The sequence below is a fragment of the Delphinus delphis genome, chromosome 10 (assembly GCF_949987515.2).
Source record: "Delphinus delphis chromosome 10, mDelDel1.2, whole genome shotgun sequence".
In the NCBI taxonomy this organism is placed as follows: Eukaryota; Metazoa; Chordata; class Mammalia; order Artiodactyla; family Delphinidae; genus Delphinus; species Delphinus delphis.
The window spans coordinates 9,541,939-9,567,482 of NC_082692.2; the positions used below are offsets into that span (position 1 = coordinate 9,541,939).

Genomic DNA, 25,544 nt, shown 5'->3' on the forward strand with positions numbered 1-25,544 from the left:
GTTTCATTAGGTCCCATTTGTTTATTTTTGTTTTTATTTCCATTACTCTAGGGGGTGGGTCAGAAAGAATCTTGCTGTGATTTATGTCATAGAGTGTTCTGCCTATGTTTTCCTCTAATAGTTTGATAGTTTCTGGCCTTATATTTAGGTCTTTAATCCATTTTGAGCTTATTTTTGTGTATGGTGTTAGGGAGTGTTCTAATTTCATTCTTTTACATGTACCTGTCCAGTTTTCCCAGCACCATTTATTGAAGAGGCTGTCCTTTTTCCACTGTACATTCCTGCCACCTTTATCAAAGATAAGGTGTCCATATGTGCATGGGTTTATCTCTGGGCTTTCTATCTTGTTCCATTGATCTATCTTTCTGTTTTTGTGCCAGTACCATACTGTCTTGATAACTGTAGCTTTGTAGTATAGTCTGAAGTCAGGGAGCCTGATTCCTCCAGTTCCTTTTTTTGTTCTCAAGATTGCTTTGGCTATTCGGGGTCTTTTGTGTTTCCATACAAATTGCGAAATTTTTTGTTCTAGTTCTGTGAAAAATGCCAGTGGTAGTTTGATAGGGATTGCATTGAATCTATAGATTGCTTTGGGTAGTAGAGTCATTTTCACAATGTTGATTCTTCCAATCCAAGAACATGGTATATGTCTCCATCTATTTGTATCATCTTTAATTTCTTTCATCAGTGTCTTATAGTTTTCTGCATACAGGTCTTTTGTCTCCTTAGGTAGGTTTATTCCTAGATATTTTATTCTTTTTGTTGCAATGGTAAATGGGAGTGTTTTCTTGATTTCACTTTCAGATTTTTCATCATTAGTATATAGGAATGCCAGAGATTTCTGTGCATTAATTTTGTATCCTGCTACTTTACCAAATTCATTGATTAGCTCTAGTAGTTTTCTGGTAGCATCTTTAGGATTCTCTATGTATAGGATCATGTCATCTGCAAACAGTGACAGCTTTACTTCTTCTTTTCCGATTTGGATTCCTTTTATTTCCTTCTCTTCTCTGATTGCTGTGGCTAAAACTTCCAAAACTATGTTGAATAAGAGTGGTGAGAGTGGGCACCCTTGTCTTGTTCCTGATCTTAGTGGAAATGCTTTCAGTTTTTCACCATTGAGGATGATGTTTGCTGTGGGCTTGTCGTATATGGCCTTTATTATGTTGAGGAAAGTTCCCTCTATGCCTACTTTCTGCAGGGTTTTTATCATAAATGGGTGTTGAATTTTGTCAAAAGCTTTCTCTGCATCTATTGAGATGATCATATGGTTTTTCTCCTTCAGTTTGTTAATATGGTTTATCACATTGATAGATTTGCGTATATTGAAGAATCCTTGCATTCCTGGAACAAACCCCACCTGATCATGGTGTATGATCCTTTTAATGTGCTGTTGGATTCTGTTTGCTAGTATTTTGTTGAGGATTTTTGCATCTATGTTCATCAGTGATATTGGTCTGTAGTTTTCTTTCTTTGTGACATCCTTGCCTGGTTTTGGTATCAAGGTGATGGTGGCCTCGTAGAATGAGTTTGGGAGTGTTCCTCCCTCTGCTATATTTTGGAAGAGTTTGAGAAGGATAGGTGTTAGCTCTTCTCTAAATGTTTGATAGAATTCGGCTGTGAAGCCATCTGGTCCTGGGCTTTTGTTTGTTGGAAGATTTTTAATCACAGTTTCAATTTCAGTGCTTGTGATTGGTCTGTTCATATTTTCTATTTCTTCCTGATTCAGTCTTGGCAGGTTGTGCATTTCTAAGAATTTGTCCATTTCTTCCAGATTGTCCATTTTATTGGCATAGAGTTGCTTGTAGTAATCTCTCATGATCTCTTTTATTTCTGCAGTGTCAGTTGTTACCTCTCCTTTTTCATTTCTAATTCTATTGATTTGAGTCTTCTCCCTTTTTTTCTTGATAAGTCTGGCTAGTGGTTTATCTATTTTGTTTATCTTCTCAAAGAACCAGCTTTTAGTTTCATTGATCTTTGCTATTGTTTCCTTCATTTCTTTTTCATTTATTTCTGATCTGATTTTTATGATTTCTTTCCTTCTGCTAGCTTTGGGGTTTTTTTGATCTTCTTTCTCTAATTGCTTGAGGTGCAAGGTTAGGTTGTTTATTCTAGATGTTTCCTGCTTCTTAAGGTGGGCTTGTATTGCTATAAACTTCCCCCTTAGAACTGCTTTTGCTGCATCCCACAGGTTTTGGGTCGTTGTGTCTCCATTGTCATTTGTTTCTAGGTATTTTTTGATTTCCTCTTTGATTTCTTCAGTGATCACTTCATTATTAAGTAGTGTATTGTTTAGCCTCCATGTGTTTGTATTTTTTACAGATCTTTTCCTGTAATTGATATCTAGTCTCATGGCGTTGTGGTCAGAAAAGATACTTGATACAATTTCAATTTTCTTAAATTTGCCAAGGCTTGATTTGTGACCCAAGATATGATCTATCCTGGAGAATGTTCCGTGAGCACTTGAGAAAAATGTGTATTCTGTTGTTTTTGGATGGAGTGTCCTATAAATATCAATTAAGTCCATCTTGTTTAATGTATCATTTAAAGCTTGTGTTTCCTTATTTATTTTCATTTTGGATGATCTGTCCATGGGTGAAAGTGGGGTGTTTAAGTCCCCTACTATGAATGTGTTACTGTCAATTTCCCCTTTTATGGCTGTTAGTATTTGCCTTATGTATTGAGGTGCTCCTATGTTGGGTGCATAAATATTTACAATTGTTATATCTTCTTCTTGGATCGATCCCTTGATCATTATGTAGTGTCCTTCTTTGTCTCTTTTAATAGTCCTTATTTTAAAGTCTATTTTGTCTGATATGAGAATTGCTACTCCAGCTTTCTTTTGGTTTCCATTTGCATGGAATATCTTTTTCCATCCCCTTATTTTTAGTCTGTATGTGTCTCTAGGTCTGAAGTGGGTCTCTTGTAGACAGCATATATAAGGGTCTTGTTTTTGTATCCATTCAGCTAATCTGTGTCTTTTGGTGGGAGCATTTAGTCCATTTACATTTAAGGTAATTATCGATATGTATGTTCCTATTCCCATTTTCTATATTGTTTTGGGTTCGTTATTATAGGTCTTTTCCTTCTCTTGTGTTTCTTGCCTAGAGAAGATCCTTTAGCATTTGTTGTAAAGCTGGTTTGGTGGTGCTGAACTCTCTCAGCTTTTGCTTGTCTGTAAAGGTTTTAATTTCTCCATCAAATCTGAATGAGATCCTTGCTGGGTAGAGTAGTCTTGGTTGCAGGTTTTTCTCCTTCATCACTTTCAGTATGTCCTGCCACTCCCTTCTGGCTTGTAGGGTTTCTGCTGAAAGATCAGCTGTTAACCTTATGGGGATTCCCTTATGTGTTATTTGTTGTTTTTCCCTTGCTGCTTTTAATATGCTTTCTTTGTATTTAATTTTTGACAGTTTGATTAATATGTGTCTTGGCGTATTTCTCCTTGTATTTATCCTGTATGGGACTCTCTGTGCTTCCTGGACTTGATTAACTATTTCCTTTCCCATATTAGGGAAGTTTTCAACTATAATCTCTTCAAATATTTTCTCAGTCCCTTTCTTTTTCTCTTCTTCTTCTGGAACCCCTATAATTCGAATGTTGGTGCGTTTAATGTTGTCCCAGAGGTCTCTGAGACTGCCCTCAGTTCTTTTCATTCTTTTTTCTTTATTCTGCTCTGCAGTAGTTATTTCCACTATTTTATCTTCCAGGTCACTTATCCGTTCTTCTGCCTCAGTTATTCTGCTATTGATCCCATCTAGAGTATTTTTAATTTCATTTATTGTGTTGTTCATCATTGCTTGTTTCATCTTTAGTTCTTCTAGGTCCTTGTTAACTGATTCTTGCATTTTGTCCATTCTATTGTCCATTCTATCTCCAAGATTTCGGATCAACCTTACTATCATTATTCTGAATTCTTTTTCAGGTAGACTGCCTATTTCCTCTTCATTTGTTAGGTCTGGTGCATTTTTATCTTGCTCCTTTATCTGCTGTGTGTTTTTCTGTTTTCTCATTTTGCTTATCTTACTGTGTTTGGGGTCTCCTTTTTGCAGGCTGCAGGTTCGTAGTTCCTCCTGTTTTTGATGTCTGTCTCCAGTGGCTAAGGTTGGTTCAGTGGGTTGTGTAGGCTTCCTGGTGGAGGGGACTAGTGCCTGTGTTGTGGTGGAAGAGGCTGGATCTTGTCTCTCTAGTGGGCAGGTTCACGTCTGGTGGTGTGTTTTGGGGTGTCTGTGGCCTTATTATGATTTTAGGCAGCCTCTCTGCTAATGGGTGGGGTTGTGTTCCTGTTTTGCTAGTTGTTTGGCACAGGTTGTCCAGCACTGTGGCTTGCTGGTCGTTGAGTGAAGCTGGGTGCTGGTGTTAAGATGGAGGTCTCTGGGAGATTTTCGCCGTTTGATATTATCTGGAGCTGGGAGGTCTCTTGTGAACCAGTGTCTTGAAGTTGGCTCTCCTACCTCAGAGGCAGAGCCCTGCCTCCTGGCTGGAGCACCAAGAGCCTTTCATCCACACGGCTCAGAATAAAAGGGAGAAAAAGTAGAGGGAATTAGTAGACGTATGAGGAAAGAAAGAAGGAAAGGAGGGAAGGAAGGAGGGAAGGAAGGAAGGAAGGAAGGAAGAAAGAAAGAAAGAAGCAAAGAAGGAAAGAAGGCAAGAAGGAACGAAAGGAGGGAGGGAGGGAGGGAGGAAGGAAGGAGGGAAAGAAGGAAAAACAAAAAGAAAGAAGATACAGTAAAAATAAAATAAAGTATAATAAAGTTATTGAATTAAAAAATTCTTAATTAGAAAAAAAAAAAAAAAAGGACGGATAGAACCTTAGGACAAATGTTGGAAGCAAAGCTGTACAGACAAAGTCTTACACAGAAGCGTACACATACACCCTCACAAAAAGAGGTAAAGGGGGAAAAATCATAAATCTTGCTGTCAGAGACCACCTCCTCAATTTGGGATGATTCGTTGTCTAAAGGAGGGAAGGAAGGAGGGAAGGAAGGAAGGAAGGAAGGAAGAAAGAAAGAAGCAAGGAAGGAAAGAAGGCAAGAAGGAACGAAAGGAGGGAGGGAGGAAGGAAGGAAGGAGGGAAAGAAGGGAAAACAGAAAGAAGATACAGTAAAAATAAAATAGAGTATAATAAAGTTATTGAATTAAAAAATTCTTAATTAGAAAAAAAAAAGGGACGGATAGAACCTTAGGACAAAGGTTGGAAGCAAAGCTATACAGACAAAGTCTTACACAGAAGCGTACACATACACCCTCACAAAAAGAGGTAAAGGGGGAAAAATCATAAATCTTGCTGTCAGAGACCACCTCCTCAATTTGGGATGATTCGTTGTCTAAAGGAGGGAAGGAAGGAAGGAAAGAAAGAAAGAAAGAAAGGACGAAGGTAAAGTATAATAACGTTCTTAAAATTAAAATTGATTATTAAGAAAAAAAATTTTAAGAAAAAACCATGGACGGATAGAACCTAGGACAAATGGTGGAAGCAAGACTATACAGACAAGATATCACACAGAAGCATACACATACACATTCACAAAAAGAGGAATAGGGAGAAAAATCATAGACCTTGCTCCCAAAGTCCACCTCCTTAATTTGGGATGATTGGCTGTCTATTCATGTATTCCACAGATGCAGGGTACATCAAGTTGATTGTGGAGCTTTAATCCGCTGCTTCTGAGGCTGCTGGGAGAGATTTCCCTTTCTCTTCTTTGTTCTCACAGCTCACAGGGGCTCAGCTTTGGATTTGGCCCTGCCTCTGCGTGTAGGTCGCTGGAGGGCGTCTGTTTTTTGCTCAGACAGGACGGGGTTAAAGGAGCCGCTGATTCGGGGGTTCTGGCGTACGGGGGCCGGCGGCGGGGAGGGAGGGGCACGGAATGCGGGGCGGGCCGGCGGCGGCAAAGTCCGCCGTGACTCTGCACCAGCCCGAGGCCCGCCGTGCGCTCTCCCGGGGAAGTCGTCCCCGGATCCCGGGAACCCGGCAGTGGCGGGCTGCACAGGCTCCGCGGAAGAGGGGAGTGGAGAGCGACCTGCGCTCGCACACAGGCCCCTTGGTGGCGGCAGCAGCAGCCCCAACGTCTCCCGCCCGCCTTGGGGTCCGCGCCTCCAGCCGCGGCTTGCGCCCGTCTCTCTTCATTGGTTTTAATGCAGCACACAATGATGCTGGGAGCAGAATATCTAAAAGATTATGGTTGTAAGAGATAAATATGATGATAGGCTAAAAATAAGGCTGAAACAGAAACAAAACTTATAGAATTTCGACACAGTGGAAGGTTGGTATTCACAAAGATGGCCCAAGACATTAAGAAATTATTTTAATTAATCAAATCAAGTCAAATTAAATTAAATTGTTATTAGTAGTGTGGTTTTATAACTGTTTGGTATTTAAATGCAATAATTCTCAAATTTATTTTGTATCTTAATAAGTGGAAGCTTTTTTCACTGTCAAAAAAGAACTTGATAATTTATTTTTAAATTGATAATGGTTGATATCCAATAAGTATGATATTCCACATACTATTATTTTCACCAGGATGTATTTGTTTATAAGAATCATGTAACTATTTTATTCCCAAACGTGTAGCTGATGGTAGCTTGCAAATTTTTGTTAAAGTAAGCATAATTCTGTGAGCTGGAAGCTTTCTAAAATTTATTTTTAATGATATAAACATATGTAGAATGATGTACACAAATATAAAATGTATAACTTGATGAACTTTTACAAAAGTACCCACCTTTTCTAAAAGGTATAACCACCACCCAGATGAAGATATAGAATATTTCCAACATTCCACATGGTTCCTTTGTGCCCCTCCAAAACAATGTCTCTGTAGTCAATCTTCTGTCATTATGTTAGCTTTGTTTTCTCTGTCACTATATGTTAGCTTTGTCACTATATGTTAGCTTTGTTTTTTCTTGAACTTCATAAATGGAATATATACATATCCTTACAGTATATACTCTCTCAGGTCTGATATCATGCCCATGAGATTCATCCATGTTGTTGCATATAGTGATAGTTTGTTCCTTTTCACTTTTATGTACTATGACACTGTATGAAGATATTACATTTTTGTACATTTTCCTATTGATGGTCATTTGCTTTGGTTCCAGTTTGGGGACATTATAAATAAATCTGCTATGGACATGCTTGTCCATGTCCTAGGGTATATATAAGTTTACCTATGTATAAACATAGGTGTACCATGTATATAAACAGTTTTCCAGAGTGATTTTACAACTTTACATTGTCACCAGCAATGTACGAGAACTGCAATTCCTCCACATCTGAACCAAAACTTGGCACTGAAGGATTTTTAAGGTTTAGCCAGATAGGTGGATGTGAAGTGATATCTCATTGAGGTTTTTATTTGAATTTACGTTTAAGTAATGATGCTAGGCATCTTTTCTTATGCTTATTGGACATTTGGATATCAACTTTTTGTGCAGTGTCTATTCAAGTCTTTTGTCCATTTATTAGAAACTTGAGTGGAATTGTCTTTTCATTATTGACTTAGAAGTTCTTTATAGATTCTGGTTACAATTTCTTTGTCATATATAAAATTGAAAATATTTTCTCCCAGTCTTTGGCTTGCCTTCCCACTCTCCTAGTGATGTTTTTATTTTAAAGAGTGTATGTTGTTGAATATATGAGCATACAGATTTTTGTAGTGTTCTCTTGTTATCCTTTTAATGGATATGGGATCTATAGTGATTATCCCTCTTTGATTCCTGATATTGGTGATTTGTACCTTCTCTATTTTTAACTTTGTTAGCCTTGCTAGAATTTAATCAATATTATTGGTTTTGTTTTTCTAATAATGAGGTTTTTTTTCCTTTAACATCTTTATTGGAGTATAACTGCTTTACAATGGTGTGTTTAGTTTTTGCTTTATAACAAAGTGAATCAGTTATACATATACATATATCCCCATAGCTCTTCCCTCTTGCATCTCCCTCCCTCCCGTTCTCCCTATCCCACCCCTCTAGGTGGTCACAAAGCACCGAGCTGATCTCCCTGTGCTATGCAGCTGCTTCCCACTAGCTATCTATTTTACGTTTGGTAGTGTATATATGTCCATGCCACTCTCTCACTTTGTCCCATCTTACCCTTCCCTCTCCCCATATCCTCAAGTCTATTTTCTAGTAGATCTGTGTCTTAGTTCCCATCTTACCCCTAGGTACTTCATGACCTTTTTTTTTTTAGATTCCATACATATGTGTTAGCATACGGTATTTGTCTCTCTCTTTCTGACTTCCTTCACTCTGTAGGACAGACTCTAGGTCCATCCACCTCACTACAAATAACTCAATTTCGTTCCTTTTTATGGCTGAGTAATATTCCATTGTATATATGTGCTGCATCTTCATTATCCATTCATCTGCTGATGGACACTTAGGTTGCTTCCATGTCCTGGCTATTGTAAATAGAGCTGCAATGAACATTGTGGTACCTGACTCTTTTTGAATTATGGTTTTCTCAGGGTACATGCCCAGTAGTGGGATTGCTGGGTCTATGGTAGTTCTATTTTTAGTTTTTTAAGGGACCTCCATACTGTTCTCCATAGTGGCTGTAGCAATTTACATTCCCACCAACAGTGCAAGAGGGTTCCCTTTTCTCCACACCCTCTCCAACATTTATTGTTTGTAGATTTTTTGATGATGGCCATTCTGACCAGTGTGAGACGATATCTCATTGTAGATTTGAGTTGCATTTCTCTTATGATTAATGATGTTGAGCATTCTTTCATGTGTTTGTTGGCAATCTGTATATCTTCTTTGGAGAAATGTCTATTTAGGTCTTCTGCGCATTTTTGGATTGGGTTGTTTTTTTTGATATTGAGCTGCGTGAGTTGCTTGTAAAATTTGGAGATTAATCGTTTTGTCAGTTGCTTCATTTGCAAATATTTTCTCCCATTCTGAGGGTTGTCTTTTCATCTTGTTTATGGTTTCCTTTGCTGTGCAAAAGCTTTGTAGTTTCATTAGGTCCCATTTGTTTATTTTTGTTTTTATTTCCATTTCTCTAGGAGATGGGTCAAAAAGGATCTTGCTGTGATTTATGTCATAGAGTGTTTGCCTATGTTTTCCTCTAAGAGTTTTATAGTGTCTAGTCTTACATTTAGGTCTTTAATCCATTTTGAGTTTATTTTTGTGTATGGTGTTAGGGGGTGTCCTAATTTCATTCTTTTACATGTTGCTTTCCAGTTTTCCCAGCACCACTTACTGAAGAGGATGTCTTTTCTCCACTGTATATTCTTGCCTCCTTTATCAAAGATGAGGTGACCATATGTGCGTGGACTTATCTCTGGGCTTTCTGTCGTGTTCCATTGATCTATATTTCTGTTTTTGTGCCAGTACCATACTGCCTGGATTACTGTAGCTTTGTAGTATAGTCTGAAGTCCAGGAGCCTGATTCCTCCAGCTCCGTTTTGCTTTCTCAAGATTGCTTTGGCTATTCGGGGTCTTTCGTGTTTCCACACAAATTGTGAAATTTTTTGTTCAAGTTCTATCAAAAATGCCAGCGGTAGTTTTATAGGGATTGCATTGAATCCTTAGATTGCTTTGGGTAGTATAATCATTTCCACATTGTTGATTCTTCCAATCCAATAACATGGTATATCTCTCCATCTATTTGTGTCATCTTTAATTTCTTTCATCAGTGTCTTATATTTTCTGCATACAGGTCTTTTGTCTCCTTAGGTAGGTTTATTCCTAGATATTTTATTCTTTTTGTTGCAATGGCAAATGGGAGTGTTTTCTTAATTTCACTTTCAGATTTTTCATCATTAGGGTATAGGAATGCAAGGGATTTCTGTGTATTTATTTTGTATCCTGCTACTTTACCAAATGCATTGATGAGCTCTAATAGTTTTCTGGTAGCATCTTTAGGATTCGCTTTTTATAGTATCATGTCATCTGCAAACAGTGACAGCTTTACTTCTTCTTTTCCGATTTGGATTCTGTTTATTTCTTTTTCTTCTCTGATTTCTGTGGCTAAAACTTCCAAAACTACGTTGAATAATAGTGGTGAGAGTGGGCAACCTTGTCTTGTGCCTGATCTTAGTGGAAATGATTTCAGTTTTTCACCATTGAGGACGATGTTGGCTGTGGGTTTGTCATATATGGCCTTTATTATGTTGAGGAAAGTTCCCTCTATGCCTACTTTCTGGAGAGTTATTATCATAAATGGGTGTTGAATTTTGTGGAAAGCTTTCTCTGCATCTATTGAGATGATCACATCGTTTCTCTCCTTCAATTTGTTAATATGGTGTATCACACTGACTGATTTGCATATATTGAAGAATCCTTGCATTCCTGGGATAAACCCCACTTGATCATGGTGTATGATTCTTTTAATGTGCTGTTGGATTCTGTTTTGTTGACGATTTTTACATCTGTTTTCATCAGTGATATTGGCCTGTAGTTTTCTTTTCTTGTGACATCTTTGTCTGGTTTTGGTATCAGGGTGATGGTGGCCTCGTAGAAATAGTTTGGAAGTGTTCCTCCCTCTGCTATATTTTGGAAGAGTTTGAGAAGAATAGGTGTTAGCTCTTCTCTAAATGTTTGATAGAATTCGCCTGTGAAGCCATCTGGTCCTGGGCTTTTGTTCATTGGAAGATTTTTAATCACAGTTTCAATTTCAGTGCTTGTGATTGGTCTGTTCATATTTTCTATTTCTTCCTGGTTCAGTCTTGGAAGGTTGTGCATTTCTAAGAATTTGTCCATTTCTTCCAGGTTGTCCATTTTATTGGCATAGAGTTGCTTGTAGTAATCTCTCATGATCCTTTGTATTTCTGCAGTGTCAGTTGTTACTTCTCCTTTTGCATTTCTAATTCTGTTGATTTGAGTCTTCTCCCTTTTTTCTTGATGAGTCCAGCTAATGGTTTATCAATTTTGTTTATCTTCTCAAAGAACCACCGTTTAGTTTTGTTGATCTTTGCTATCATTTCCTTCATTTCCTCTTCATTTATTTCTGATCTGATCTTTATGATTTCTTTCCTTCCGCTAACTTTGGGGTTTTTTTGTTCTTCTTTCTCTAATTGCTTTAGGTGTAAGGTTAGGTCGTTTATTTGAGATGTTTCTTGTTTCTTAAGGTAGGATTGTACTGCTATAAACTTCCCTCTTAGAACTGCTTTTGCTGCATCCCATAGGTTTTGGTTCTTCGTGTTTTCATTGTCATTTGTTTCTAGGTATTTTTTGATTTCCTCTTTGATTTCTTCAGTGATCTCTTGGTTACTAAGTAGTGTATTGTTCAGCCTTCATGTGTTTGTAGTTTTTACAGATTTTTTCCTGTAATTGATATCTAGTCTCATAGTGTGGTGGTCAGAAAAGATACTTGATATGATTTCAATTTTCTTAAATTTACCAAGGCTTGCCTTGTGACTCAAGATATGATCTATCCTGGAGAGTGTTCCATGAGCACTTGACAAGAAAGTGTATTCTGTTGTTTCTGGATGGAATGTCCTATAAATATCAATTAAGTCCATCTTTTTTAATGTATCATTTAAACCTTGTGTTTCCTTATTTATTTTCATTTTGGATGATCTATCCATTGGAGAAAGTGGGGTGTTAAAGTCTCCTACTATGATTGTGTTACTGTCAATTTCCCCTTTTATGGCTGTTAGTGTTTACCTTATGTATTGCTGTGCTCCTATGTTGGGTGCATAAATATTTACAATTGTTATATCTTCTTGGATTGATCCCTTGATCATTATTTACTGTCCTTCTTTGTCTGTTGTAATAGTCTTTGTTTTAAGTCTATTTTGTCTGATATGAGAATTGCTACTCCAGCTTTCTTTTGATTTCCATTTGCATGGAATATCTTTTTCCATCCCCTTGCTTTCAGTCTGTATGTGTCCCTAGGTCTGAAGTGGGTCTCTCATAGGCAGCATATATACGGGTCTTGTTTTTATATCCATTCAGCCAGTCTATGTCTTTTGGTTGGAGCATTTAATCCATTTTTATTTAAGGTAATTATCGATATGTATGTTCCTATTCCCATTTTCTTAACTGTTTTGGGTTTGTTATTGTAGGGCTTTTCCTTCTCTTGTGTTTCCTGTCTAGAGAAGTTCCTTTAGCATTTGTTGTAAAGCTGGTTGGGTTCTGCTGAATTCCCTTAGCTTTTGCTTGTCTGTAAAGGTTTTAATTTCTCCACCAAATCTGAATGAGATCCTTGCTGGGTAGAGTAATCTTGGTTGTAGGTTTTTCCACTTCATCACTTTAAGTAAGTCCTGCCACTCCCTTCTGGCTTGCAGAGTTTCTGCTGAAAGATCAGCTGTTAACCTATGGGGATTCCCTTGTATGTTATTTGTTGTTTTTCCCTTGCTGCTTTTAATATGTTTTCTTTGTATTTAATTTTTGATAGTTTGATTAGCATGTGTCTTGACATGTTTCTCCTTGGATTTTTCCTGTTGGGACTCTCTGTGCTTCCTGAACTTGATTAACTATTTCCTTTCCCATATTAGGGAAGTTTTCAACTATAATCTCTTCAAATATTTTCTCAGTCCCTGTCTTTTTCTCTTCTTCTTCTTGGATTCCTATAATTCGAATGTTGGTGCATTTAATGTTGTCCCAGAGGTCTCTGAGACTGTCCTCAGTTCTTTTCATTTTTTTCTCTTTATTCTGCTCTGCAGTAGTTATTTCCCCTATTTTATCTTCCAGGTCACTTATCCGTTCTTCTGCATCAGTTATTCTGCTATTGATCCTTTCTCCATCCCAGAGATGGAGATCTCTGGGAGATTTTTGCCATTTGATATTACATGGAGCTGGGAGGTTGGTCCACAAGAGTGAGGACTAATATCCTGAACTTGGCTCTCCCACCTCAGAGGCACAGCCCTGATTCCTGGCTGGAGCACCAAGAGCCTGTCATCCACATGGCTCAGAATAAGAGGGAGAAAAAAAGAGAAGGAAAGAAAGAAGAAGATAAAATAAAATTAAATTAAAAAGTTATTAAAATAAAAAATAATTATTTAAAAAAATTTTTTAAGTAATAAAAAAAAAGAAAGACGAGAGCAACCAAACTAAAAATCAAATCCACCAATGATAATAAGCTCTAAAAACTATACCCAAAGAAAAAAAAAGGGGGGGACAGACGGAACCCTAGGACAAATGGTAAAAGCAAAGCTATACAGACAAAATCACACACAGAAGCATACGCATACACACTCAGAAAAAGAGAAAAAGGAAAAAAATATATATATATATATATCCTTGCTCCCAAAGTCCACCTCCTCAATTTGGGGCGATTCGTTGTCTATTCAGGTATTCTGCAGATGCAGTGTGCATCTTAGTTGACTGGAGATTTAATCTGCTGCTTCTGAGGCTGCTGGGAGAAATTTCCTTTTCTCTTCTTTGTTTGCACAGCTCCCAGGGTTCAGCTTTGGATGTGGCCCCGCCTCTGCCTGTAGGTCGCCTGAGGGCATCTGTTCATGCTCAAACAGGATGGAGTTAAAGGAGCAGCTGATTCGGGGGCTCTGGGTCACTGAGGACGGGGAGAGGGAGGGGTACGGATGCGGAGCGAGCCTGTAGTGGCAGAGGCCGACGTGATATTGCACCAGCCCGGGGCGCGCCATGCGTTCTCCCAGGAAAGTTGTCCCTGGATCCCGGGACCCTGGCAGTGGTGGGCTGCACAGGCTCCCTGGAAGGGGGGTGTGGAGAGTGACCTGTGCTTGCACACAGGCTTCTTGGTGGCGGCAGCAGCAGCCCTAGCGTCTCATGCCCGTCTCTGGGGTCTGCGCTTTTAGCCACGGCTCGCGCCCATCTCTGGAGCTCCTTTAAGCAGCGCTCTTAATCCCCTCTCCTCGCGCACCAGGAAACAAAGAGGGAAGAAAAAGTCTCTTGCCTCTTCAGCATCTCCAGACTTTTCCCGGACTCCCTCCCGGCCAGCCGCGGCGCACTTACGCCCTGCAGGCTGTGTTCACGCAGCCAACCCCAGTCCTCTCCCTGCGCTCCAACCGAAGCCCGAGCCTCAGCTCCCAGCCCCGCCCGCCCTGGCGGGTGAGCAGACAAGTCCCTCGGGCTGGTGAGGAGCCATTATACTACTCTTGCATTTTGGGGCCATTATAAAGTAAAATAGGTTGGTCCTGATCCTCTGTGCGGGAATCTCTCTGCTTTGCTCCCCACGCCCCCTGCACCCCTGTTGCTGTGCTCTCCTCCGTGGCACCGAAGCTCCCCCCTCTGCCACCCGCAGTCTCCACCCGCGAAGGGGCTTCCTAGTGTGTGGAAACCTTTCCTCCTTCACGGCTCCCTCCCGCTGGTGCAGGTCCCGTCCCTATCCTTTTGTCTCTGTTTATTCTTTTTTCTTTTGCCCTATCCAGGTACCTGGGGGGTTTCTTGCCGTTTGGGAGGTCTGAGGTCTTCTGCCAGCGTTTAGTAGGTGTTCTGTAGGAGTTGTTCCACGTGTAGATGTATTTCTGATGTATTTGTGGGGAGGAAGGTGATCTCCGCGTGTTACTCTTCCTCCATCTTGAAGCTCCTCAATAATGAGCTTTTTGTTTTATTTAGTTTTCTGTTGTCTTTATGTTTTCAATTTCATTGACTTCTGCTTTTATCTTTATTAGTTCCTTCCTTCTCCTTGCTTTAGATTATTTTTCCCTTCTTTTTCTAAGTTCCTGAGTTAGGAAATTAGATAATTGATTTGAGACCTTTACTCTTCTCTAATATAAATGCTTAGAACTATAAACTAACTACCCTATTAACACTGTTTTAGCTGCATCCCGCATATTTTGGTATGTTGTATTTTTAATTGTCTAGTGATGAAAAGAAGTTTTTAATTTTAATGGCACCAAAATACCTATTTATCCTTTTATGGTTAGTGCTTTTCATGTCCTGTTTGAAAATCTTTGTTGATGTGATAAAACATTTTTCTCTTAAAAATTTTTCTTCTAGAAACTTTATTGTTTACCTCTTACATTTAGGTCCATGATCCATTTGGAATTGATATTTGTGTATGCTGTGAGGTAGGGATCAAAGTTTATTTTCTTCCATTACATGTATATTCAAGTGTTCGAGCATTATTTATTGAAAAGTCCATCTTTTCCCCCACAATACTGCAGTGGGACTCTTGTCACAGTCAGGTGACTATTTATATATTGGTCTATTTTTAGATTCTCTTCCATTGGCCCATTTACAGTAGTCCACGCTTATCTGTGGGAGATATATTCCAAGCCCCCCAGTGGATGCCTGAAACCTTGGATAGTACTGAACCCTATATATACTATTTTTTCCCTATATATTCATACCTATATTAAAGTTCAATTTATAAATTAGGCACAGTAAGAGATTTAAAACATTAACTAATAATAAAAGAGAGCAATTTTAACAGTAGAATGTAATAAAGTTTATGTGAATGTGATCTATCCCTCTGTATTTCAGAGTATCTTATTGTACAAATTTAATGCCTTTTCCATCTTAACTAAGCGTTTATCACACACTATGGCTGGAACTTATTCAGTCTAAGGTAAAACAGCAAAACTATCACAAATTGTTTTTTCCTTCTTCACAATTTAAAGGATGGAAGATTTGTTCTTTCTGTCAATCTTAGCAACCTCAGCATATAATCTTTTTCCTTCCTTATTAAGTCAAGAACATTCACCTTTTCACTTAAAGGAAGCACTTTATGGCTCCTCTTCGGTATATCCAAATTGCCAGCAACACTACTCTTGCATTTTGGGGCCATTATAAAGTAGAATAGGGGTTACCTGAACACAAGCACTGCCGTGCTGCAACAGTAGATCTGATAACTGAGGTGGCTACTAGGTGACTAAGATTGGGATATGCTGGACAACGGGATGTTTCACATCCTGGCCTGGACAGAATGGGTGGGCACGAGATTTCATCATGCTACTCAGAACAGCATGCGATTTAAAACTTATGAATTGTTTATTTCTGGAATTTTTCATTTAATATTTTCAGCCTGCAATTGGCCACAGGTAACTAAAATCCAGAAAGCAAAACCACAGATAAGGGGGGACTACTGTATCTTACTTTGTTTTTGAATTCTATACCTTTATAATGTCTTGGTATCTTCTACTATAAATAGTCCAGTTATTTTTTAATTTGTCAAGATTTTCCTGACTAGTCTTGGCCCTTTGCATTTTCATATATATTTTAAAATCAGCTTGTCAAATTGAAAGAAAAAAAAAAGGCTGGGGGCTTCCCTGGTGGCGCAGTGGTTGAGAGTCCGCCTGCCGATGCAGGGGACACGGGTTCGTGCCCCGTTCCGGGAAGATCCCACATGCCGCGGAGCGGCTGGGCCCGTGAGCCATGGCCGCCGAGCCTGCGCATCCGGAGCCTGTGCTCCGCAACGGGAGAGGCCACAACAGTGAGAAGCCCGCATACCGCAAAAAAAAAAAAAAAAAAAAAAACCTGGGATTTTGACTGGAGTTTCATTGACTCTATAGATCAATTTGAAGAGACTGATGCCTTAACACTAGTGGGTCTTTCAGTCCGTGAGCATGAGCATGGTATATTCACCCCACTCCCCACTTACTTAGGTCTTGTTAATTTCCTTCGGGAATTTTTTTGTAGGTTTTCATGTAGAAGTCTTGCTCACCAACTGTTAGATTTATTCACAGATATTTGATGGTTTTGATGCTACTGTAAATGGTCCTTTTAAAATTACATGTTCTATTTTGCTAGTATATAGAAACAAATCATTATTTCATACTGCTGTTATATCCAGTGGTGCTGTCAGGTTCACTGTCTATAATAGTCTAGATCCTTACGGATTATGCACATATACAATCATAACATAGATGTCTAATCACAATTTTATTGTATTTTTGCTCTCCAGTTATGATACTTTTTAATTTCTTTTACGTACTTTATTGCCCTGGCCAAGACCTCCAGTATAATATTGAACACAAGTGATGAGAGTGGACATAGTTAAGAATATTTTGCAAATCTAGGTACCCGGGTCTTATCCCCTCAGAATCCCATAGATCCAGGTTGGGAGCCTGAAAAATGTACATTTTAACAAGTATTCCAAGTGATATTGATGTAGAGGTATCCTAGAAGCACACTTTCAGTAACATTTTTATTTTTATTTTTTATTTTTTTGTGGTACACGGGCCTCTCACTGCTGTGGCCTCTCCCGTTGCAGAGCACAGGCTCCGGACGCGCAGGCTCAGCGGCCATGGCTTACGGGCCCAGCCGCTCCGCGGCATGTGGGATCTTCCCGGACCGGGGCACGAACCCATGTCCCCTGCATTGGCAGGCGGACTCTCAACCACTGTGCCACCAGGGAAGCCCTGAGTAATATTTTTAAAGGATAAGCTTCTCACCTGAAGAGTTAGTCAGGATGAAATATTACACTCTTCTTTCTTCCTCCCCTCCCCATCTGCATCCTCTTCCATGCCGGTGATGGATGTATAAAATGTTATTTTTTGAGCCCCTTATTGTGCTGCCTCTCTTTTTCTGACTCTAGCTCTGGATATAACATGCATATAAGTGTCTTTAGTGTTAAAATATTGACTGGCTTTAGGAAAAAAAAGAAAACAGAAAGAAACAAAAATGGCCCTTATCCTGAGTCAGCAATCACATTCAAAAAGAGCAATCTTAGAAAATAAAAACAAACAAACAAAAAAACCCACTGTATTTGGAAGTTGTTGAGGTCATGGTTGAATTCAATCCCTTCTATACACACACCCACATCCACACATCCATACACACGCAAACCACCAACAATCATATGGGTGTTGCCACCTGATGCAAACAGTATGAGGAAAAAGAAACAGATTCTAAAGGATGTATAGTTACATAAAACAGAGTTGAACAATATGAAATCACTTGAGAGAAGTATGGATACCATGTGGTTTCCTAAATATAATTGGTTACAAATCAAAGGAACAATGTATTTTCTTAGATTAAGAGACAAAATATGCCATGGATATTTATGGAAAGAAGTAGAGATACAAGAATAGCTGTAAATACTTATAGAGTATTAGAGTTCGGTAGGGCCTTAAGGTCACGTTGTCTGATGCTCACATTTTTTTCCTACCAGTTTTATTGAGATATATACAGCACTGTATAAGTTTAAGGTGCACAGCATAATGATTTGACTTACATACATCATGAAACGATGACCACAATAAGTTTAGTGAACATCCATCATCTCATATGGATACAAAGTAAAAAGAAATATATTTTACCTTGTGACGAGAACTCTTAGCACATACTTCTTATCAACTTTCATATATGAGATACAGCAATGTTAATCATTTTTATCCTGTGGTATATTACATCCCTAGTACTTATTTATCTTATAACCTGAAGTGTGTACCATTTGACCACCTTCATCCAATTCCCCATCCCACTCCCACCTCTGGTAACCACAAATCTGATCTCTTTTTCTATGAGTTCATTTGTTTGTTTATTTTTGAAGTATAATTAACCTACAACACTATGTTAGTTCCTGGTGCATGACATAGTGATTCCATATTTCTATACATTTCAAATTGGTCACTGTTGATAAGTCTAGTTACAATATGTCACCATACAAAGATAGTACATACTTACTATAATCCCCACAATGTACATATCTTACCCCTGATTCATTTATTTTGTGACTGGAAGTTTATACCTCTTAATATCCCTCACCCATTTCTCTCACTCCCCAATCCCTTCTCCCAGCAACCACCAGTCTATTCTCAGCGTCTACAACTCCACTTCCATTTTGTTATGTTTGTTCATTTGTTCTTCATATAAGTGTGATCACATGGTATCTGTCCTCCATCCCATCCAGGTCCATCCACGTTGTCACAAATGGCAAGACCTCATTCTTTTTTTATGGTTGAGTAATATTCCACTGAATATATATACCACATTTTCTCTATCCATTCATCCATTGATGGGCACCCAGGTTGTTTCCACATCCTTGACACTGTAAACAGTGCTGCAGTGAACATAAAGTTGGACATTTCTCAGATCCACATTTTTGTTTACTTTGGACAAATACCCAGGAGTAGAATTGCTGTATTGCACGGTAGTTCTATTTCCAACTTTCTGAGGAACCTCCACACGGTTTTCCGCATCCTTGACAACACCTGCTATTTGTTATCTCCCCAATAAAAGCCATTCTGACAGGCATGAAGTGACATCCCACTGTGGTTTCAACTTGCATTTCCCTAATGACTGGTGATATTGGGCATCTTTTTATGGGCCTGCTGGACATTTGTCTTCTTTGAAAGAATGTCTGTTTTACATCCTCTGCTCATTTTTTAATCGAGTTGATTATTTATTTATGTTGAGTTGTATGAGTGCTTTGTATATTTGGGATATTAATTCTTTATCAGATATATCATTTGCAAATATCTTCTCCCATTCAGTAGGCAGCCTTTTCATTTTGTTGATAGTTTCCTTCACTGTGCAAAAGCTTTTCAGTTTGGTGCTGTCCCATATGTTTATTTTTGCTTTTGTTTCCCTTGCCTCAGGAGACATATCAAAAAAATATTGCTAAGACTGTTGTCAGTGGGCATACTTCCTATGTTTTCTTCTAGGAGTTTTATGGTTTCAGGTCTTAAGTCCATTTGGAGTTTTTTGGGTTTTGCTTTTTGTTTTTGTATATGGTGTGAGAAAGTAGTCCAGTTTGATTCTTTTGCAGGTAGCTGTCCAGTTTTCCCAACACCACTGATTAAAGAGGCTGTCTTTTCCCCATTGTGTATTCTTGCCTCTGCTGTCATGGATTCATTGACCGTATAAGCGTGGGTTCATTTCTGGGTGCTCTATTCTGTTCCTACAACCTATGTGTCTGCTTTTGTGCCAGAGGTTGCACTTCTCTAGCTGAGGGGACAGGGTCACTTACCCAGTGGTACTTGGTGAGGTAGTGGTAGGACTGGAAGCAGCCTCCACCAGCCCTGATTCCCACCCCAGGGCTCTTCCCCTGATGTTACTTAGTCCGATATTTTATGATGAAAGGTCATATATATGAAAGGAATCCAAGAATAAAGAATGTGGAAACATTGGGACAAGCCCACAAGAGTAAGAACTTCATAAAGGAGTGAATCCTTCATACAGGATAAGAGTGAGATACATGATCTGGGACTGACTTTGTAGGGGAATTATAAAAAACTAAGAAATATGGGAGAGAAAAAGAGAGGCAAAGTGAAAAGATAATGGGAAAACTTAGATGAGACAAAGAAGACAGTAAATTATGGAAGCGAAAAAACTGGAAGGTAATAGAAATGAAAATATCATAAGATAATTCAAGAACATGGGGATAACTGTAGTATTTTTATGTCTCTTTTGAAAAAATATATCTAGAATTATTTCAATAGTAATAGTCCATATGAAAGAGATAATATGAAAGTACATTTAAACTCTTTTGAAGAGAGGTAAACCTAAAATTGTAGCATTATTAGTTCCTAATCCTCTAAAATGTTGAATGAATAAGAAACAGAAATTCAAATATTTATTTCTCTATGTGAAGAACCATTCTTATCTAACATCAAAGAAACAGAGAAAGCTAAGACTAGGTATTCCTTCAGATGACTTTATTGTTTTTTTTTTTTTAAAGACTTGGCTGATGAATGAAAATACAACGGGTTGGGGAATCCCAAACAATTTGAACAATCAGATAGCACTGCATTAATTCAAAGAGAGGTATAGTTTATACAGTATGCAGAACTGTTGGAGTTTATTTCCCTACTTTTGCACGTCCTTAAGAGCTTGCACCTAAATGTTAAAATCACATTGGTTTGCAGCCTGATTAATCATCGAAAAGCATTAACCTTCATGGTTCATTTGATGAGCCAATACCCCTGTTGTTCCTCCTGGGATAGGAGGCATCCATTTTTAATCTATGTTTAACAGAGATAAATGGGAAATAATAAGGAGGCAAGTATCATAGAAAATGAATTTAAAATATGGATAGTCAACCAAATATATCTACTTAGCAAATCAATGTACTGGTTAAAGACAGGATTTGAGGTCAGGCATGGATTTGGTCCCCAATTTAGCTACTCATTTACTCATTAGTTACATAACCCTCCTTCACTCCTTTTTTTCCCATTCTCTCCTTCCTTGCTCCCTTGCTTTCTCCCTCTCCTCTCTTTTTTGTATTAAAAGAATATCTATTGAGCATTTACTATGTACTGGATTCATGCCACAGACTAGTGGGTCAGTTATCTCACATTCCTGAGGGAGAACATGGAAAGTTGATGGGGAAGAAATTCGTGGTGTACAAAACAAGGAAATGTACAGATGCAGAAATGAGTCAGCCTTGTTTGGACAACTCTGAACAGACTGTAGGGAAATAATGAGATGAATTTGGAAAGCCAGATGGAAGTCAGGTCATAAAGGGCCCTGAATGCCAGGATATGCATTTTCAAATTAACACGCAGGGAACCGGCTATTAGAAATCTAGTGATTAGGAAGTTAGTCTAGTACAGGGAGGCCAAAGGAGGAGATTATTTCAAGAAGGATAGATTACTCAAGAAAGAAATGGACTTAACTGTTGAGAGGATGTTGATGACCTTTAAAGTAACTTTGACTGAGTGGTGGGGATAAAAAGTAGTGGTAGGGATGCAAGGAGGGGATTAAGAGTGAAAAAATGAAGCCTATGGGGCCAAGCGTTCCACAGGAAGGGTAAACAGAATGGGAGAGAAATAGTATGGCAGAGATTGAGGAAGCCGCAAGGCTAGGGCAGTTGGAGAGTTACTACCTATGTGTGAAGTAAGAGACCAGCGTAAAGAGACTGAAGATTCTAGGGCGGGCGCAAGGATACAGGGTGAGAATTAGAAACGACAGGTGAAATGGAGAGGGAAGTCTTGCAGAGCTGAAGCAGTACTTCATCCTCTGAGATTGAAGGGCATGAATTGACACTGAGATTTCCTTTGCAGCAGGGAGGGAATCAAGGTAACATTTATCTGTGTACTCCAGGTGGGCTCTCATTAGAAAGAAATGTGGCAACATCGGGCCACAAGAAGACGTGACTGAAGCTGCCGGAAGACAGACATCAAAGAGTTCAGCCCATCAATAGGTTCAGTAGGGGCAGCGAACCATTGTGACTCACACTCCAGAAACCTTTCTAGGTTTGGCTGCTGTGTAACATGGGAAGGTTGCAGTGCAAACATTCAAAGAAATGTAAGGTGCCCTTGATCTTCACCCTCTCCTTCAGAAACAATGGTAGAGAGTTATAGAGATTACAGGTCCAATCCAAAGACTATTATTCATGCTCTAAATCGCCAAATAAAAAGCCGAATGGGTACTTCCGTAGAGATAAACGTATCCTAGAAACCCGTGGTGGTAAGAAAGCCACTCAATTCTGCATGAATATGTCTAGTCTACATTCAGAATATCAACTCTAGAAACTTTACTGCCAAACTGCCCCCAAAGTTATATACACTTTCCCTCTGTCCTCCACCTCTAGGGCTCAACGGGGGCCTGCAAGAGAGCTTTCAGGGAGTCCAGATCTGGTTCCATCTCTATTTGAGCTCCAGGTTGGGGAAGAGGGAGCAGAGGGGTACTCGATATAGCGTGCTCTCTTCCATGAGCAGCTGGGCCTAGGCTCGCACCCCAGGAATAATAACTCACGCAAGGAAAGCTGAAGCTGGGCTATCTGGTCGGGCATCCTCAGCCCAGAGAATCCTGTGGGTTAAGGAGACCCTCGTGTGCACTTGAAAAGCAAGCGGAGTAAGTGCATTTGGCGGGAGAGGGCACAGTGCTGACTGGGCATCCTTGCTTTGGAGTCCTCCCTTTCGCATTAGCCTACCTGTGCCAAGAGCTGAGAACTGGGGCTGCAGGCAGGAGGCGGGGTGTCCGTCCGGGGCACTGGCCCGTTGGCCCTGTGGCTGAGTGCAATGAGGGGGAGCCCTGAGCACAAGCCGGGCCTGGGCCGATCCCTGCTCCAGTCCACAAATCCTTAACGGGTTTTCTTTCTCTCCCCTCACCCTTTTCTCTCCTTTGCTCTCTTTCTTTCTCTCTCCCTCTTCTCTCCTTTCCCCTCTCTTCCCCCCTCCCTCCCCGCCCCCTTTCCCTTCCTCTCCCATCCCCCTCTGCCCTCCCCCTTGCCCTGCGGGTGAGCCTCTTCCTTCCCCTCCCCCCCTTTTTCCGCCTCCCTCCGTCTCTCTCCATCTCCTCCCTCAGCTCGCCGGGCGACCCTGCTTCTGCCTCCCACATTAATGGCGGCATCTTCGGAGGACGATATAGACCGGCGGCCCATCAGAAGAGTCCGCTCCAAGAGCGACACTCCGTACCTCGCGGAGGCCAGGATCTCCTTCACCCTGGGGGCAGGTGAGGACGAAGCTCTTGCCTTGCTCTCTCCGCCACGCCGCTTCCTTCCCTCCTCCCCGGCTGGCTCGGCCCCCAGCCCCTCCTGTGGTCCCCCTCCCCCTCCCGGCCGTGCCCTCCCCTGCGCCCCACTTCCTACCCAGCCCGGTCCCTGGCGCTCGCTCGCTCGCTCTCTTTGTGTGCCGAGTAAGGAGGTGTGTGTGTATGTGTGTATTTGTGTGTGTGTGTGTGTGTGTCTGTGTGTGTGTGTGTGTTGAGCAGGTGGGGGAGGGTAGTGCGTGGAGCCCTGCCTCCGCCGGGGAGTCGCACGCGGGCTTTCCCCTTCCTTGAAGCGAAGGATGTGTTGTCACTGATAACAATGATCGTAGGCGTAGCCCAGAGCTGGGTCGGGATGCTCCACCTGCTGTGGGCAGAGGGTTTGGCAAGGCTCCGCTGGTGTGGTTTGCTGGTGGGGCTACTACAGGGTGGAACTTGTTGGTGACGTTCAGACTCTGGTGATTTTGCCGGGTTGATACACGCCTGCTGCGGTTTTGGAGTGAGGAGGGGCGGGGCGGGGATCACAGCTGGGAACGGGACCAAGCACTTGGCAAGCAACCGTAGTGATGATAATAATAGTATGGTCTATAGGATGCATATGGGGTGATGATAGGAAGCTGTCACTGGAACTGGTGCCCAAAGTGGCCCAGATGGAATTAAGTGAAAAGGGTAACTGACGTGGAGGAGGGAGGGAAAGAAGGGGGAAGGAGAAGAGAGGAGGACGGAGGAAGGAAGGGAAGGAGAGAGGGCCGGAGAGAGGGAGGAAGGAAAAGGAAGGGAGGGAGAAAGAAAGAAGGAAGAAATGAGCCACAGAGAAGACTGAGGGATTCAGGGAGTCAAACTGAGAGCTGTCAGGGTTACCTGAAAGGAAGCACCCAGTGTCCGCTGTCTCCACTGCTGCTGCAGCTCCGGATTCACAGGCAGACCTCACCTCCTGTTACTAGTAGATGGTCACTATCACCCAGAGGAAGTTGTTCGCTACTAACTTCACGGGGCTGCCTTTTCTGAAAGACTGCTAAGTCTCTCCCTCCAAGCTTGTGTCTCTTCCTTTCTAGAATCCCTTGGTATTCTCGCAACTCCAGTGCAAAAAGAGTGAGGGCATTTCCTGAAGATCCTCCTTCAAAATAAGTTTAAAAAGAACATGATATCAATACCTTTTTCTTTAGGAAACTCAGCCCTTGAAAATGGAACTGAATCAAACAAAGTGTGTGTGTGTGTGTGTGTGTGTGTGTGTGTGTGTGTGTGTGTGCGTGCTGGAACAAAGAGAAACTTCAGATAATGACTATTTTACACATTATTGAGAAGTTTGAACAACAGAGAAAACTCTGCATAAAGAAACAAGATGTGTTGGCTAAGGAACCATATTTTATGACCGATAGGATGGTAACTGAATGTGCCGAAGTAGCCAAGTTCTTTGGAGTGTAATTTTCCTGTCTCGATGATTTTGATTTTTTTAACCCTGTGTTTTCTCGTCACCCCTGAAATGTTTGCCTCTGGATTTGGCACTGGAGAAAGAGGACTTTATTGGAGGAGGCTTTGACAGTTTTTGTGGCAGGCTGTAGTAGCCTATGGTCTCCGTTTGGAACTATTAATCCTTCACTTGTATGTTCCAGGTTCAGAATATGATGTGAGGGGTCTTGGAAAGGACTGAGAAGAGTTCCTTTTAGGATTGAGATTGTTTTCTGACCCAGAGAAATTAAGAATTATTCCTTTGCTATCAAACTCTGGTATATTCCCTTGGTGTCTTTGGCTTGGCAGAGAAGGAAAGGGGCTTAAGAGGCAGTTAATAAGGTTGTTTACCTACTACTGGTGCTTTTACAACAAAATAATAAAATAAAGCACTAAAAAAGAGTTTCAAGTTTCTGCTACTGTTGAGTTAGGCTGAACCCTTTTGCCACCAGATTAAAGCCAGTGACTTGCAGTCTTTTATCCTGCGTAAATTGCTCTGGAGGCCAATGAAAAGATTGGACTTTTCAGACAAGACTTGTCTCCCTTCCATCTGGAAATAAACAAGCCAAACGAGCTCCCAGTCCCTTATGAATAAGTTCCTTAGAGTAGCCTTAAAAGCACAGTGTCAAGAAAGACAGCAGCAAGAAAGAGGAATGCGGTGGGAGAGGATGTTTCTCAAGGACGGAGGAGGGCAGTTGTTGAGGGTTCTGCTCTGCGACTAGGGGAGCTGTCCTCTCGGTGGTGCTGAAGCCAAGGGCTGGGTGAGAGGTGTGACTGTGAGCCCGACAGCAGAGGGAGGGGTGCTCAGTCCCTCTCTGTGATGGAATCCCAGGGAAAACGCGCACGGT

General features: G+C 40.6%; 1 protein-coding gene across 5 annotated transcripts in view; it reads left to right on the forward strand.

Moving 5' to 3' along the window:
* PHACTR1 (phosphatase and actin regulator 1) overlaps positions 1 to 25,544 on the forward strand; it is a 551,052-nt gene that overhangs the window by 22,375 nt on the left and 503,133 nt on the right. For all 5 annotated transcript variants that reach the window (XM_060023625.1, XM_060023628.2, XM_060023623.1 and 2 more), the window contains exon 3: positions 23,068 to 23,214. In XM_060023625.1, the coding sequence (XP_059879608.1) occupies positions 23,068 to 23,214 (147 nt within the window). The remainder of the gene's footprint in view (positions 1 to 23,067; positions 23,215 to 25,544) is intronic.